We start from the raw sequence: 17522 nt of genomic DNA on the forward strand, positions 1-17522 counted from the left end.
TTTATTTTCGCTCTCTCTTTCTCTTTTTATCTTTGAGAGATCGTGGAACATGGAATGTTAGTAAATATCAGAGCTTAAAAATCAGAGGAACCAGAGAGTTTCAAGGTATTTTATCGAAAAAATGTTTCCTCTTGCAAATACTTTCCGCAATTTTCATATAAAAGATATAGGCTCTCTACAGCAAATATCTTTTATCTTCTTTTATTCTTGCCAAAAAAAAAAAAAAATCTCAGATATACTTAGATGCTATTAAATATGTATATACTCTAATCTATTTTATTCTCGTTATATAATCGAGACATGTAACATATTACTTTTTCCAATAAAAATTTAATTCAGCTTAGTAAACTAACATTATATGATTTATATTGCTACCTCTCGTTACTTTATGTAGCATCAAATTAACTGCTAATTAACAAAATAATTACGGCGACTGAGACAATAGTATAATTATCAATAATGACATAATTATACACAATTGATAATTATCGTCCGCAATCATATTTAAAAGGCGAGATTAAAATTGCAATTCTTCGCGAGATCAGACCGGACGTCCGGATTATACATGGGACTGGAAAATATCGTGGATAGTTTCGGATGATTTTGGCGGATGGATATAAGAACAATAGTATATATCGTTGCAACGAGGAGCCAACGGTGTGAAACGATTCGTCCAAAAAAAAAAAAAAGGAAAAGAAACGACGAAGTCGTATAAGCAGCGTTTCTCTATCCTAAGACACATACGTGATTAATAAAAGAGGTAGAAGCATGGGCCGTTTATTATATACCTTCGATTCGCCTAGACAAAAGCGTGCGGCTACTATTTACATATATAATAATGATAACAATCAGATAGAGGTATAGTATGTACGTATAACGCGCATACGCATATATGGGACGACGATCGCGATCGTCGTATGCATGCGTATACTCGATAAACTTTGAAAGATGCAATAGTATAATATATACGTATCATGCTGTTTATATTGCAGGTGGATTAGTTAAAAAAAAAGAGAGAGGCTCGCCGCGCGATGTAACCATACGTGTGTGGAAGGCGGCTAATTTTTAAATGGACGTCGGTCTGATCCCGAAAAGAATACAATGGGAAAAGAGACAATCTCGCCTCTCTTCTCCAAGTATATGTATAATCTTACTTTGTCCGCTTTTCTTTATTGTTCTTGCGGTCGCGTGACTCTTGCGCCCGGCGCTAAACACACCTCGAAACTCCCTGGGACTAAACTCCTCGTGGTTGGGCGAAGACGTGGGAATGAAGATGGGATTGGTTAGATACAACTTCGGGAAAGAGACAAAGTTTCATCAAATCAAATGGGCAGCATCTCCCGAGGGTCTCCTCCGCGACCGGAAGTGACGGCGGTCGGGTCAGCCGGTATATCGCAATGTCCGCTGTTGCCAAATAAAAGTGCTTTACCTCGTTAAACTTTTTTTTGGAATACAAAAAGATGCGAAATAAATTTCAATATACTTTGCGAGAAAGGAATTTTTGTAAAAATTTTCTTCGTTCTTTCATCAATAGCAAATTTCACGTAATCTTATATCTCTTATTTATAATGTTACATTACTTTTTAAATTATCATCTATGTTAATGCAAGCTGAAATATATAAAGCTAATTATGTTATATTTTACGATTATGTTGTTAAAAACGTTTGAGAAAACGCATTCATCGTATCATGAAAAAATAAATGAGTCATAACTAGACTAATAGAATGGCTGTTTATACATTTTGTGGAATTTTTTTCACGTGCAATGCTATTTATTATGAGCAGCTGCGGACACTCGATATGCGAGATGCAACGACCGCTCTTATAACCAATGGGAGCTAAATAATGATAAAATGCGGAAGACTAGCTAGTAAAAATGCAACAGCTCGTCTAACAACTACGAGAACTAACACCATTGGTTATATCGGTATATGTATGTACGTGTCATTAGCACATACGCGGTGTCGGAAAAGCGCGCGCACCGAGTACCGTAAAATATTAATTCGCGTCTCATGTATCGAAATTTTTTTTAATTAATACGCTAACAAAATAACAGCTACTTATTTTTATCGCCATGTTTTTGCTAAAATAGATCTATAAATATATACAAATATATATATATATATATATATATATATATATATATATATATATATATACATGTGTATAAATATATGTATGGCGAAAGAAAGAAAAAAAAAGAGATTTATTAGAACGGATATTCTCGGTTTGCGCTCTTTTCCCACTTTAGTTTCAAGTATCTCTTTTTCCAAAATGCTGCACTTCATTAGGGATGCCACATTCCATTTACATTGACGAAGCTTTCGAGAAAAGGTCTCTCTCACACACGATCACTCACTCGCTTGTTTTATAACTAATGGCACGTTGCTTTTGCAGCATGCAAGTGACGTTTTCAATTTTTTTTTTTTGTTCGGAAACTCTATCGATGACAAAAGGTATCAGTGTTGAATCGGCTATCAAATCCGATGCGTGAAATCATCGTTTCACGTGCATTCTACAAAAGCAATGTGTGACGATTGAAAAATTTCTACCGAGGCTCGTAACGGGATCTTGTCGCTTGAAAAATTAAAAATATTGAGATCTCTAAACTATACAAATAACAAAAGTTTAATTTTTCTCTTGCTATATTTTTAATTATTAAATCGTCAATTATTATTTTATCTCTAATAAATAATTTCTCTTTTTAGCATAATTACTGTGTCGTACAAATGTTACGCCATTATATTTTTGACATTTCTTTTCCTGACACGATAGATAATGAAATTTCTCAAAACAATCAGGTAAATGTCGTTAAAATGTTTAAAGGCCCGGCTTACGCCAAACAATATACTGTCGACGTCTTAGATCCTGGATTAATAATTATTCGCCCGTCCTTTAATAGCGTGCCGCATGAAGCATCAGATCCCGTCACACCCTCGGAATCACTTAAGCACTAAAAGCGACGGCGACACTTATACCGTTCCAAGTAAATTCCGCGTGTGCTTTACTGCGTGCCAGCGGCGGCATCGCGGAATATATTTGCATTGCAAAGGGCAAGACGATAATGCCATTGTCTCGATTTCCGCAGGATTTCTAATGTAACGCGTACGCATAATTGCTCGTCCAAATGGCTCGCATATATAGCGATGGATATAGTTACGGTGAGATTATACAGTAATGTCAGATATTGTCAATTTCGTCGTGAAATTATGCGACATTCTCCTCTTTATCGAGTGCAATCTGACAAGCAACTGTTTATCCGAATGTCACATTCATAAATAAGCTCTTATTCGTATGCGAGTGTCAAATTATACGTGGCGCGACCCACGACAATAAAATAAAAAAAAAATGATAAAAACAAAATGATGGATTAAACCGTATATAAGCTATATTGTTAACAATGGCGGTCAGTCACGTGAGCACCGAGAATAAGTAACAAATTGATCGTAATACGGCAACGAAATATTAACAATGTCGGGTTGTGAGTGCCCGACCGTGTTCCCTTATCACGAGATTTCTTTCACGTGCTTTCTCGATTAAACCGCTTTCACGTGACCGATCCGCACCGATTGAGCCGCAATACGCGAATACAAGTAAAAAGCATACTCGAACCTCGTTCGTTGATTGGGCGTGCTAATTAACGAGTCGCGCAAGAGTTTAATTAGTTCCCTCGTCGCCGACGCGTTCCGCCCTCCGGAAGCTGGAAGCAATCCATTTCGCATTCTATATCGCGTCCCGTGATTGGTCGTTACAAGTACGGATGCGCCGCGACATCGACTTCCTGTCCGTAGAGCCCGTCACAGACGTACCGGATATTCAACCATAATGATGTAATCGACGATAAATACGTATATGATTGTTGATTCTTACTCCCTCTACTGACGTTATATATATATGTATTTTTTTTTCTCTCAAAAATTTACAACAATAAATTACAGTATAAATTACATTATAAATTTGAGATTTCGAATAAATACATCTACCAATGAATAATCGCGGATATCGGAATATTATTTTCATTTCCAGCACGCGAAACGTCGTCGAGCTTTTGTCTGTGCACTAATTGGTTAGCGAGCACGATAATTGAAACATCGATCTCTCTTGCAAATCTTGAAATAGTAACATAATAGCTAGCAAGAATTCATTCGGGAAAGCCGATTGTAAGGTATAACGCGAAAGAAAGAACATGGTGCTGCTAAAAAGTATAATACTAGTTTGCGTGACTTTGATGCACTTATTGCGCAAAGAACTTGGTTACAAAGTAGCATCGATGGAATCGAAAACATTGCCGATGAGATAACATAAAGTTAAAGGAATTTTCGATATAAACTCGAGAGATTGAAATGGGCAAACTCTTGCGAGACTTATCTCTCGCGATATTCTTGTATAAAGTAAGTTCCTTGAACTTTGTACTTTAACTAGCCGGAAATATCGTGTGTAAATTTATGCTCAGAAGGCATTATTTACAGGCTACCTGTTTCCACGTAATCCTTTCTCGTGAAATAACTTCAGATAAATATATCCATGTCTCGTTTTTTTCGAGAATAACAAACTGAAACAATATTTAATCATCTCTTAAAAATATTTTCGAATTAACAATTTAAGTTAAACACTAGTTTAAGTGTTCTGAATAAAGTGCAAAGAACATCTTCTCCTCAAAGTATCAAGAATTAATATCGAAGAAACTTAGAAGTCATCAGAATATAGATTCCTCAGAAAGAAGGTTTCTCAACTGCTTTTAAAGTAGTCATGAAATATTGAGAATATTTTGGCGTTTCGTCCAAATTTATAAGATCAAGCAAGGATAAAAGTTAAGATACTTTTAGGTCTAGAGATAATTTTTGAATAATTTATTGAGAATGCTTTGGAAAAAAACATACTAAATATACTCATATATATAGACTCGAAGTATGATCCCGCCCACGTATAATCAGTGACAGGTCGCCACGCGTAACGTCTGCAGACGTCGGTGGAATACTGGGTTACCGGTTCGACTTGATGAAGTGCACTTGGGTGTACTTGACGCCAAGACGCTGAATATGCACACCGGTCGGTTCGCCGGATGCCGATTGTCGGCACAATGTATTACTACGGATCTTATCCCGACCTCTCTCCCCGTTGTCATCCATATTGAAAGCAATTTACATTTCTAACTCGTTTACATGCGAGAACTTTTCTTTTTTTTTTTTTTTTTATCAAATTGTACAATTGCACAATGCCGTTAGCGTAAACAGTCGGTGATCGTGACTATGATCTCTGGCAATGCTTTCTGGCTTCTATCAAGAATTAATGTGGTTGTTTCGGGAGAAAATAATTGTGGAGAAAAATTCGATAAAATTCGATAAATGAAAACAATATAGTTGAAAAAAAGAAATGAAAAAAGAGCATCGCAATGGAGTTTGTCATTTCGATTATAGATATTCATCGCAAATATGAACCTGCGATTATAAGATTACGCAAGAAATCACAATGCATTTAAACACAGACTAAAGTTCGACGAATTATTTGCATGAAAATTCAGAGAATATTATTCGAAAACATCGGAGTCATTATTAAAATTGCATAACATCGACGATTAAAGACGAAAAAATGATAACTGACAATGGCACTTCGTAATTTTATATCAAGATTATAACAAGATTAAACACGCTAACGAAATGTCGCCATCGCGCTGAAAAAAAAAGAACGTGTATAGCGGTTGCAGCATCACGTTTTCGTATTCTCATCAAGGGATATTGCTATTTTTCTGGGATTTAATATTAGTTCTTCCAGCCTTTTACTCTCATATCGAATATTATACACACACACATACACACACACACACACACATATGTATCGAGCGTTCGTGATGCTGCATCCCTTAACAAGATCATTATAGCTTCCGCGACATTTTCGCTTCCAGAACATTCTCGGAAAACTATTTTAATAAATAAACGAGAACAACTTATATATACGTGATAGAAAATCGAGTCACGTTTACAACGCCAATTTTCATGATTGCTACGAACAGCGAAGGACGAAAAAGGTGAAACCTATATAATAAATATTTTGAAAATAATGACTGCAAAATTGCATAACACGGTTTCCAAAAATATTTCGATTTATCTCAAATTATCGATTTTATAAAAGATATATTTTTTATTATAAATTCTCAAAGAATATATATTTTTAAGCTAATCCCTACACAAATAAATACAAATTTCATGTTTAGCAGTTACAGTTTTAAAAAGAGAGAAAAAAAAAAAAATATAAAAATATTTGTTCTGGATGCGAGAATTTCGTTCAGCATGATATTAGCTTAAAATTAAACGGTATTGTCAAGAGCAGGTTGACAGGGGTGGCTCGCAGCCTAAGGGCTCGATGTGAGCTTACCTTACTTCCCCTTTCATTAAATATGATTTCCACATCCAGAATTGGCCCAAATTGCTGAAAAGAGAATATATTTGCCAAGTTTAGAATACAATAGAGTATGATATTAATATTGTAATTTATTATAGATATGTTATCAATAAATATCAATAAAGTAAATATCGCCAAAAACTCGATTTTTAGAAAAATCTAAACGTTATATTATGCTAATATATAATATTAAATAGTATAATATTCATGTACTGACACAGTATATAATGAAATTTTCAATCGTGGTATCAAAGGAAATCTGATACAAAGCTTTCCTAATTTTATTAATCCTTTAATTAAACTGTCATATGTTAACAACTGTGTATAATTATATTAGTTTATTATACCACAAGCTTTTCCTCGAATTTCCATTCATATTAATAAATATTAAATTTATGAACATAGATATTAAACTTTTCACACACTTTGTTCTTCATATATTTGACAAATGATTGCGAAAAATAAATAAAATGATCAAATGTGCCTAGAGAATAGCACTGTGCAAATTATTAAAGACTTTGTATGTATCTTTGTCGAATGAAAAAAAGAATTTGCTTGTATAAATCTTCTATATCTCGCTAAAAATTTTTATCTCTTATAGATGTGTATATATATGTGTAGCAGGTTCTTTGTAAATTTAATCTGCTTATAAAAAGTCCAGATATTTGTAAAAAGCAATCCTATAGACACCCGGCGCTTTACAAAAAATTAAAGCTTTTTTATAAAGAAGCTAAAAATTTTACAAAAAAGCCTGTATATAGAAAATCTCGCGTATGTCACAATCAAATCAAATCGACATGCAAATCTTCCTGACAGCAAAGGATGTCAATATAAGCAAGCGAAGAGGAAGAAATTATACTTACCCCAAACATTGCTCTGAGATCAGGATCTCGAAAGCGGAAAGGTATGTTGCTGACGTGCAGGCGTTTTGGTTGACCTTTGAGGTCGGTACCCTGTGTCGCTGTTGCAGGTGTCGTCGCGCCTGAGGTGACAGGTACCAACGTAGCGGCCTCCACTCCGCCTTCGGGGTTGGTCTCGTTGCCGCCCGGTGTTGGTGCTGGCTGTTGACCGCCACCTCCCGCAGCTGCAGCTGCGGCTGCCGCAACCGCAGCCTGAAACACCTCCGACTGTCGTCGGAAAAAGAAAAACCATACGTTTAAAAATTCACGCGATGAAAACAGGAAGGACTACAAAGCTAAATAACATTTTTATTTATATCTATAATATTCGTATATTATATTTCATATATCACAAATAATTACATTTCAATTTATATCTGCATTAAAAATATCCATAATTTGCATTTATATTTAAATCTTCGTAAGAAAAGGAAATTATTATGAAAGATCAACATCGATGTTTTAGTATCTATCGCAGAATGAATGATTGATAGGCGTGTGAAATAATTGCCGCGAGCGACGGCAAGTAAATCAATAAAAAAGGAGACGCTTAGGAGACTGTCGTGAGTAATAAATGGCGCAAACGACAACTCGGCGATGCGGCTGCAAACTTTAGTTTGCGATACTTTGGCGTCGGAGTTACACCGTAATATACGTTGACATAATACACACGGCAACGCAGAGCTGACGCGGAGCGTAATAATGACTGTACTCTCGCGGTACGTTGAAACATTGCTTCATTTGCGATAAACAACAACGCGCACAGTGCAATTAGTGAGACGGAAAAAATTTGTCAAACATTTTAAATGTTCCCTAAAAAGATATAAAGAGCCACGGTATTATATAATGTGAAACAATCGATCAGTATGGAAAGGATAAAACCAAAAGGTCATTCCGTGACTCGAAAATTAAAAGGCAAACTTGACGTCACACAATAATTATTATATCAAAATATCGCGGTGAAATTTCATATGCCTCGCATGCACAGGCACATGATATCTTTATTATATGTATCTAGGCAATAAAAGAAATTCTACTATCTCCTTACATGAACCGATGAATGCATAATGCATGGCGGTACCATTGCGTGTCGCTACGATGACCGATTGCATCGATGAGAGATGATGGTAAATCACTCCCGGTTCTCTTTCGTGTTAATAATTCTTCACCGTGACAGCAATAAATTATATAATAGCAGTGCTTTCAGATATTTCCTCGTTAAAACCGTGGAATTTTTATAAAAAAATAGGAATCGCTCTCGTTGTTAAAATAAAACATGAATAACGCGAAACTAAAAGATTTGCCATTAGCAAGAAATGTACATCGTTCCGTTGTAACATTTTGCTTCACCTTTTCTTTTTCCCGCATTATATACAATCAAGGTGTTCCGAGGTACGGGATTATCACCAGAGTCCATCCAATCTCGCACAGGTTATAAATAATGATTTACAATGTACGTGTAAGCGGTCGCTGTACACATAAACCAGAAATATGATCGTTCATGTTAAGTCGGGAAGCTCGGCGGAAACTGCAAGTGGTAATATCTGAAAGTGGTCAGCCAAATGGCCGACCTTATCACGCCTGCACTACTAACGGCCGCCAAGTGAATGCGCGCCGTGCGCGGTCAGACGCAGCTGCTGCTTCGCGCGCGAAACTTGCGAAATATCGGCAATGTATGAAGCCATTAATTTATCGCAATGAGCCATTTCCCTTTAGCATGTAAACTCGCGCGATTAAGGCAGAGAATATGGAGGAAAGTTTGTATAAATTTTTTTTTAAATGACCGTAAATATCAGTGAAATTATCTTTCGCGCGGTTATCTAAAAATTTGAAGGCTTTAAGAGCTATCTCTTAATATTCACAATCAGTTCTTGAATTATGTCAAATAAGAATATTCATACTGAATTATTCATTTATATTTGTAAAAATTATACAGATCTTTTATTAATATTTTATTAAATATTTTTTAATATAGTTATTATTTTAATAAAATATCTCTTATCAAATATTTGTTTTATTTCCACACACATCATTATCTATCTGCTAATTCTTTTAGTTCCCCAGGTCGAGTATTACTGCTCAATGAACTACTCATTACGCATCGGCTGACGTTTCATCGTCGGATTACGCGATGAGAGCGCGTCAATACGCTTGCGGGCACGCTTTTATGACGTCGGCGAAAGCTTGTTTCGCAGGAGATTGAAACTTTTTTTTTTCCCCACCCCAATCTACGCGTACGAAAGAAGGAAGCGTAGCCTTCCTGATGCAACGACGAACGGGCAGAAATTTAACAGAGTGGAAAGCAGCAGAACAAGCCACCAGTCCTCGTCTATCCAGGGATAAATCTCCCGATCCCTCCTTTAATGTATGCCATGAACAGTGATCATTCACGGAAAAATTTCGATAATCTCTTTCTCTTTCCTGTTTTATTCTCTGCCAAACATTTTCATCTTTTTATTTCGCGCTTTAAAATTCTTTAATTTTATTATATATATATATATATATATATATATATATATATATATATATATATTATTTATAATAATAATAAAAAATAAATTTCAATAAAAGATAAATGTGTAATTAAAATTTATTATTTAAAGGCCATAATTTTCTAGAAAAAAAACGCTATATCGCAAAGCGATATTTTTTCTTATGTATTTTATCTGTTTTAACAAACCATTCATTTATTTTTTAATCATTATTTCATTAATTAATACAAAATTTTTACATCGACTGTAGAAATGGAAATCCATTAAACATATAATTAACTAGCTTGAATCATTGAAAAAGTTTCTAGTGCCTTCCTAACAAAGGCTATAACATGACGTGTCACAAACGAAACGAGAATCCCTTTGCTCTCTGTCGTTCCGTGATTGAAAATTGGCTATTTCAATTAGATGAAATTATTCCAATTTGATGAACGACGTTTGCAAAAAATTGGAATTCCATCGGCATATTTCCTCTTTCGACTTTGCGAATATTGATATCCATTCATATGAGGTTATTCTTCTCAAGACTTTGCGTATTCATAAAAAGCGTGATAATTCCTCATTAATTTAATTTTTTCAACCATAAAGAAATTCTAAACCAAAAATATCCACGGTGTTTAAAACGTAGTGTACAAAAAAAAAAAATTAATAAAAAAATATAAGCTTAAAGAAAGCTACACAATGATCATGCGGTTACTTATTATGTATCTTAATCCAGGTATTGTATTTTTGTACTTATTGTGTTTTTAAGAAAGCTTGTTTATGCTTATTTGCATTTATAAGTATTCGGATACAGAAGATTGAGATTCGAAAGATTTATTACAAGAACAAAAGAGAAGGAGAACAATAAAAAGACAGGGAAAAACAAATTGCGATTATTATTATTCTTCGAGAGAAATTTTTGTATAACAAGCTCTTCGTCTGTAACATTGGAATATGAAATTAATAAAATGCGCAAAGCATTTTTTAAACAAATTTTTTCTTATTTATCTTCATTATTCACATTTCACTCTCCTCTTCTAAAGCACAGATTTAATTTGCAGATTTAATTATGCTTGTAGAAAATATCTTTATTCCAGACTGAACAAATTTTATATATATATATATACAGCAAAGCTAGCAAATTAAATTTTTTTGAGACTTCGTCCGCGTGTCATTGAGGAGTTTCTCGATCCATCCTCGTTAGCTACGCTTCTATCTCTGTCGATAGAAATCGGCATTCAAACGAACTGCTTGATATTCCGGCAGCGTACTTCGTTCACGACAGAGATGCGCAAAGTACACCCGGACGTCAATTGATACGAACATTTATTCCTGCAACTTTCGGTATAGTAGTGCACGTCGCTTCGAGCAAATGGCTGACAAGTTTGCAACAACGAGAGAATCGTTAGACAAATTTAAGCGAGACGTGCTTTACGTGGATTTCGTGTTGCCAAAAGTATATTTTGCTCTCGTAACTTTGTCTGCTTTAATATAATTGCGGCTTGTTAGTGGTAAAAGATTTATCTGCGGAGCGAAAATGCAAATGTGTGGTGTGATGAAATATTATGTAAATGAAAGTGTAGGAAGACGATTGTTAGTATAATTGCTACGCGGTAACAACATTCATATTTTATTGTAGCAATCAAGAAGCGTGCAAGGAAAGGCTTTAAAAATTTTACACCACCTTCGCATTTATAAGGTTCTCTAACCAGATTATAAATTATCTTCCATGAACTCTAGGTCCTTGTACAAAACATTATCGTAATTATTTCCATGAAAAATATTAAACATTAATAAAAAATTATTTAAACGCTTATAAGGGCGAGACATTTATATTCTACAGTTATACGCTTATTAATCGACTATATTTTTTTTTCTTTTTGCAATTTTGTATTGATAATGATAGATTCATCAAATATTGCTTTTGAAATGAAGTTTAGTTTAAAAAATTTTATTGTCTTAGATTACGAAACATATCGAGAAAATCGAAATTCGCGCATCGGAAAGTATCTAAATCTTTATTGCCTTTATTTGTTATAGTATATATATATTTATGTACATATATAAAATAGACTTAGCGCGGATGAGATTAGACGCATACAAATCACTGCATGAAGGAACGCGCGAGAAGTTAGACGAGATAAACCCGACAAATTATGTAAACCGCGGAAGATGGATAATGTCATCAAGCGAGGAAACGCTCGCGAATTCTGTACAGTTCGAGAAGCTTTCAGTCCGGCATGAATAATAGAGATGTGTCGTTTCCAAGGCAAGGATTTATAGCCGTTCGCTCCAAAACTTCGAGCCATTTGCTTATTCCCCTTCCTACTTGCTTTATTTTAAAGATACAACAAAAAAATTCATGGGAAAATAGATAACGTGTTCGCCTAAAAAAAAGGAAAAAAAAAACATTTATCAAAAATATCTTTTGTTTTTATCTTTGCGCGGTCAGCATGTTTATTCTATAAAAGAATCAAACATCTAAAATAGAGTTAATTATCCTTTTCATTTTCTATAAAAAAACCAAAGGTGTAAAATAATATTTTCTTTTCATTTTTATTTCTGTTATTATTTATAAATCTCACCTTATTATTTAAGAATTTATGAAAAAAAAGAATGATGAGAAAAATTTCGCAAAATAAAATAAAATGTGCGAATGTTGTTGCTTAACTTGTCAATTCATTTTGTTTTAAAACATTTTTTTGTTAGAGATATCTGCTTAAACTATCAAATACTAAGTCATCATAATTTATGATATATTTATATTTTCTACAGAAAAATACAAACTCTTCATACACATATACATAATAATATTAAGGACATTAGTAAAATGTAAATGTATCATTATTGTAATTTAAATGTATCATTATTGTAATTTATGCGACAATTCGCAGTAATATCTTAATAATTTTCCCGAGTTTCTCAAAGTTCTCCAATCTTTTGTATAAGCAAAGCAACTCGAATAATCAAAGAGTGATCAAGAAAAGCGCCTTTTATTGCCTCTTGTTCCATCAAATGGTCTTAGCGCAATGCGACGGAAAACAATAAAACAATGCGTAACGGCTAGTACAGACATTTTCCTTCGTTGAATACGGCGGCATGGCGGGTAATTCGCCACTACTTGGCAATTTCAGAAAGTTCCAGACGACGGCCGCAACTTTATATTCATTAGCGGCAGGTTGTCGTGGAAGAAAAGAGAAGAGAGAGAGAGAGAGAGAGAGAGAGAGAGAGAGAGAGGAGAGGAGAGAAGGGGATAGGAAAATTTTCAAACCCCGTTGCATATTGCAAAGTTTCGCGCCGGTAAACTCGACGAATAGCGAACTCTTCACAGCGTATTCGAGTACCGGCAAAGCGGCCTCGACTTTTTGCGACTAACGAACACCGCTCAATGCTGCAGATGCTTTCAGCGAGCGGAAAAATATAAGGCCAAAGAAATTTCTGCCCTTTTCGATTTTATATTTTAAAAAACATATTCATAATAATTCAAGGTTCTCATGCTTCTTCTTCCACTCTGCTGATTTCTCGACCAATTTCTGTTTTCCTAATACGATAGGAAGTACTTAGACATAAGTAAGTGCTCTGAGACGATCTTTACGATAAACTGAGATAATCATGAATAATGATTGTAGAAATAAATATTTTATTCGCATATAATAATATTGCCTCTCTATTTTAATTTAATGTTGACTAAGTATGATATAACGTTACATTTATTAAAAAAAAAAAAAATGTATATATATAACAAAACATAGCACATGAATGAAAAAAGTTGGAAATCATTAACAACACAGAATTTATTTCAGTGAAGAGCGTCTATGAATTTTGAAATAACTGCAGGCGGAAACTTTTTCCTTGTCTGCGCTTTCGAGTGTTTCCATTAGTTTAAAACAGATCATGACATAAAACAATGCTGAACCGGGTTATTTCAGCAGTAATATGTCTTGGAGTACGGTTGAAATTTTCGCACAGAACTATTCAGACAGCGGGATTGCTAAAACGGAGATCGTCTCAGTGCGAGTTAACTCGAAAGAGAGTCCAACGGCATTTCATCTAATGCTGGGAAACTCGAATGCGCCATTACGAGTCCTCACGCATCTAGACAACTAGAAATGCACGCACCGAATACAAAAGATATAGATATACTACGTGCGCTATAACGTCGTACAATGTTATATTGTACCTAGGCAATCCTAGATTATGCTTGTATTGCAATATTCCCTAAGAGGAGTTGAAAAAAATAAAGTAGAAAATTTATAAAAACAAGTCATTCTTTCTCCCGTTTTCTATCTCTTTATGACATAGTGTACGCAATTGAAAATATTTAATTTACAAATCATTATTAATAAAATCATATTCACTCTTTACTACGCATTATTTTATCAAAGATGGATTTATACCTCTTTCGAGATATTGAATTAAATATTAAATATAATTTTAAAAGTAGCTAATTTCTTAAAGATACTTTCTTAATAATTTACCTTATCCTCAAAACTGACGCGATTTTGGGACAGCGATTTATCTCTCTTTTGAATGACGGGTACGATTTAGACAAGTCAAAAATTTATGGACAACAAATTGCCAGACCGACCGTATGTATGTGCGCGACTCTCGGGCATAACGTTCCGTAGTTCCGCGATAATATAATATATGTGTGTCGCAACGGTGCAAACACAATACAATTGCGCGGCCATCCGTTTGGAATGGCACTATGGAGAAAGGTAGAAACGCGGCGGAGGAGGAGGAGGAGGAAGAGGAGGAGATGGTGGAGGCGGAGAAGACTGCACGGTAGAAATGCAGATTCCTGTGTCCCAGCTGACCTCTTGCACACATCTAAAAGCTCAAATAAATTGCGTGCACGCAATTTTCAATTCAATGAGTAACCGGATCCGGTTAATTAAGCAGATATATTCGTTTATCGCGGGATAAAGCGACCACGATCGAAACCATGACATTGTCCGCGAATTATTTACTTTTCTCATCTAATTGTGCGCGGTAATTGTTATCAAGTCATACATTCCGCTTTCGATCGGATACAAACTTATTTCTGGCGAGAGAAAAAAAAAAGAGAAATTATATGTCAAACCTTGATGAAATAACATTACATGATTACGCCCGAGTTTGTATTTCGTGATAGTTTTATAGTAACACAAAAAGCTGCTGATAAAACAACAAGAAAGAATATCAACTTCAAGGATATTATTCTTTTTATTGTAAAACCATGGATTTTTTTATTGATTTAGCGCAACATCGCAATATTTTATCTAAATCTCGTTGTATTTTCTCAGTTGTGGTATCTTCTGATACCGCTGATATATAAAAATAATGAAAATTATTTGAAAATATTTGCAATAAAGTTTAGATAATAACTCTGCAACAGTTTCACTCAAATTTACAGTACATATAAATATATATATGTTGTTATTGCTATGTTTTTAGTTATCGTTGTTATTGTAGCGACAGAAAACCATTGAATATGAAATGATAGATTGTCATGAATAATTATAGAGTAACTCGGGAATATAACAATTATTAGGAGATTCGTTAAATATAAAGCTTTAATTCAATTCACTATAGCGCTAATTTTCTTCTTACACAGAGATGTACTCTCGAATTTACGAACAATGTATGAAAATAACATTCTCGCGCTGTCGAAAGTAAAATATAGAGAGAAAGTCGCGCAAAACTAACGAGATTTATATCAACATCATTGTCGATAATTAATTTTTTACACGGCATTTACAGACATTATTTTCTTTATACATACGATATCGCGCGAACGGCGAAAATTTTTTTGCATTTCGAATCGAGTATGAAATCAATTTATTGTTTATTACTTATCGTTGCGTCTCGCGTGTGTGATCTCCGATCTTTATTTAACATTAAACGGCGATTGTCGTTTATCCTGCCGTTCGTAATTCAGGATGGTCGTAAATCAGAGATGGAAAGCTGGTCGCGGTGTCTCCGATAATAATGAATGGGAGAAACGATGGACAGGACGGGAACGCATTGTAGCTTTTCGACGAGCCTCTACGCATCGCCGCCGATGCGTCGTATGAATTTCAAGTGAATTAATGGCATCGGATTATATCTCGTAATCGCGTATCTATCATGCGAACGACGTCGTTTCCCCGTGAACCGCTAACCAATTTCAAACAAAGAGGATTCATCCACGTTCGGCTATTAAAACGCAATTACTGATTAATCATTTAGCACTTGCTAGAAGCGTAAAATCGATCGTTGCTGAATGCGTTCGCTTTAAAAACGGACGCGTGAATAATAACAGCATTTTGAGAAGAATAGATCTGAAAGCCTAAAACTATATATATATATATATATATATATATATATATATATATATATATGCTTTTTTCATTTTAAAACAAATTCCAAAAGATTTGCATGGAAAAAGATCTGTGAGAAAATTTATATAAAATTAGTTGAAACGTAAAAAGCAAAAAATAAAATTGCATAATTATATCTCATATTAATACAATGTGTTCATTTGTCGAAAGAGCTCTTTTAATTGTAATTTGTTTAATCTAATGTGTATATATTTCACTTTTTTTTTAATATAAAAAATAACAGCTTTACATAAAGAAATCAACATTTTCGCGCACGATATATTCACTTAGATTTAAAAGTCACAATCATTATCGTGGCAAATAAAAATATCCTCAAAAATTCACAGACCAATTGAAAAATGCAAATCAATGTAAATATTTTTGAAAGATACTTTCGTTACAAATGCGAAGTACAGCATAGAAATGGATGCAAGAAAATATAATTAATAATTTGTAGCAGAATGAGAAAAGTTATAACTCGATGCGCTACAATCATCTGGCAAATAAAATGGTCATAAAATAAACAAAACAAAAAAGAAATCGTTACAAATCTCGTGTTTAACGTAAGTCCGTGTCTCTCTAATTGCCATGCAAGCATGAAACGCTTGCATATTGCCAATTAAATCGTATAACATCGATTACGTTCGCTAACGAGAGATTAAATTTAAAATGCAATAAGGTTTTACAAGCCCGTGTATCGAGATAAAACTTTGTAAATTTTTTTATTGCTTCTGGAATTAATCTGCTCGAAAATCACTTGGATTTAACGAACTTTATAAATTCAATAAATCGTTTTAAATATATTAAAATTACCGTTCCCAAAATTAGCATGCACGTATAAAAATCAGCTGATTTTAGATAAATGCGATTCACGCGACACATAGCCTTATTTCTGAATCATTGTTATTTTTCTTTAGATAAAACATTTTGTATTGTCTTTAAATTTTTAATATAAATATATAAACATTAATTATATTATTATATTATATTATATTATATTATTTTCACAAAATTATCTTTTTTTCCTCGAGTGGATTGAATCAAAATGAAAGTTCCGATTTCGCGAAAATATGTTGAAATCTCGAGTATCACATTTCAACATTGAGAAAAATATCGAGAGAGAAAATTCTTTTATTCAACGAGTAAATCACTCCTCGCCTCTCCTTCGTCTATCGCGCATTCTGTTATGAATTACAAGGATCCTCTCGTGGAATTCATTCGTCGTCAATGCGGCGATGTCTCCTCTCCCATTTATACGTGTCCGGAATCATTGACGGCAAGCGCAACTACGTGACGGGACAATGACCGCGCCTTCTCTTTGAGTAGGAAAACAGGAAGGATGAAAGACGCGAAAGTTTCGAGGAAAAATTTGCTTTTCCGGTGACAAACGTGCGCTACCAGAATCCTAG

The 17522-nt window shown here is 34.3% G+C and overlaps 1 protein-coding gene across 9 annotated transcripts in view; it reads right to left on the bottom strand.

Moving 5' to 3' along the window:
* Nucleotides 1-17522, bottom strand: part of LOC126859263 (RNA binding protein fox-1 homolog 2) — a 250378-nt gene that overhangs the window by 78883 nt on the left and 153973 nt on the right. For all 9 annotated transcript variants that reach the window (XM_050610362.1, XM_050610366.1, XM_050610361.1 and 6 more), the window contains 2 exons: nt 7263-7526; nt 6373-6426 (listed from right to left, as the gene is read on the bottom strand). In XM_050610362.1, the coding sequence (XP_050466319.1) occupies nt 6373-6426; nt 7263-7526 (318 nt within the window). The remainder of the gene's footprint in view (nt 1-6372; nt 6427-7262; nt 7527-17522) is intronic.

Source organism: Cataglyphis hispanica, chromosome 3 (assembly GCF_021464435.1).
Source record: "Cataglyphis hispanica isolate Lineage 1 chromosome 3, ULB_Chis1_1.0, whole genome shotgun sequence".
In the NCBI taxonomy this organism is placed as follows: Eukaryota; Metazoa; Arthropoda; class Insecta; order Hymenoptera; family Formicidae; genus Cataglyphis; species Cataglyphis hispanica.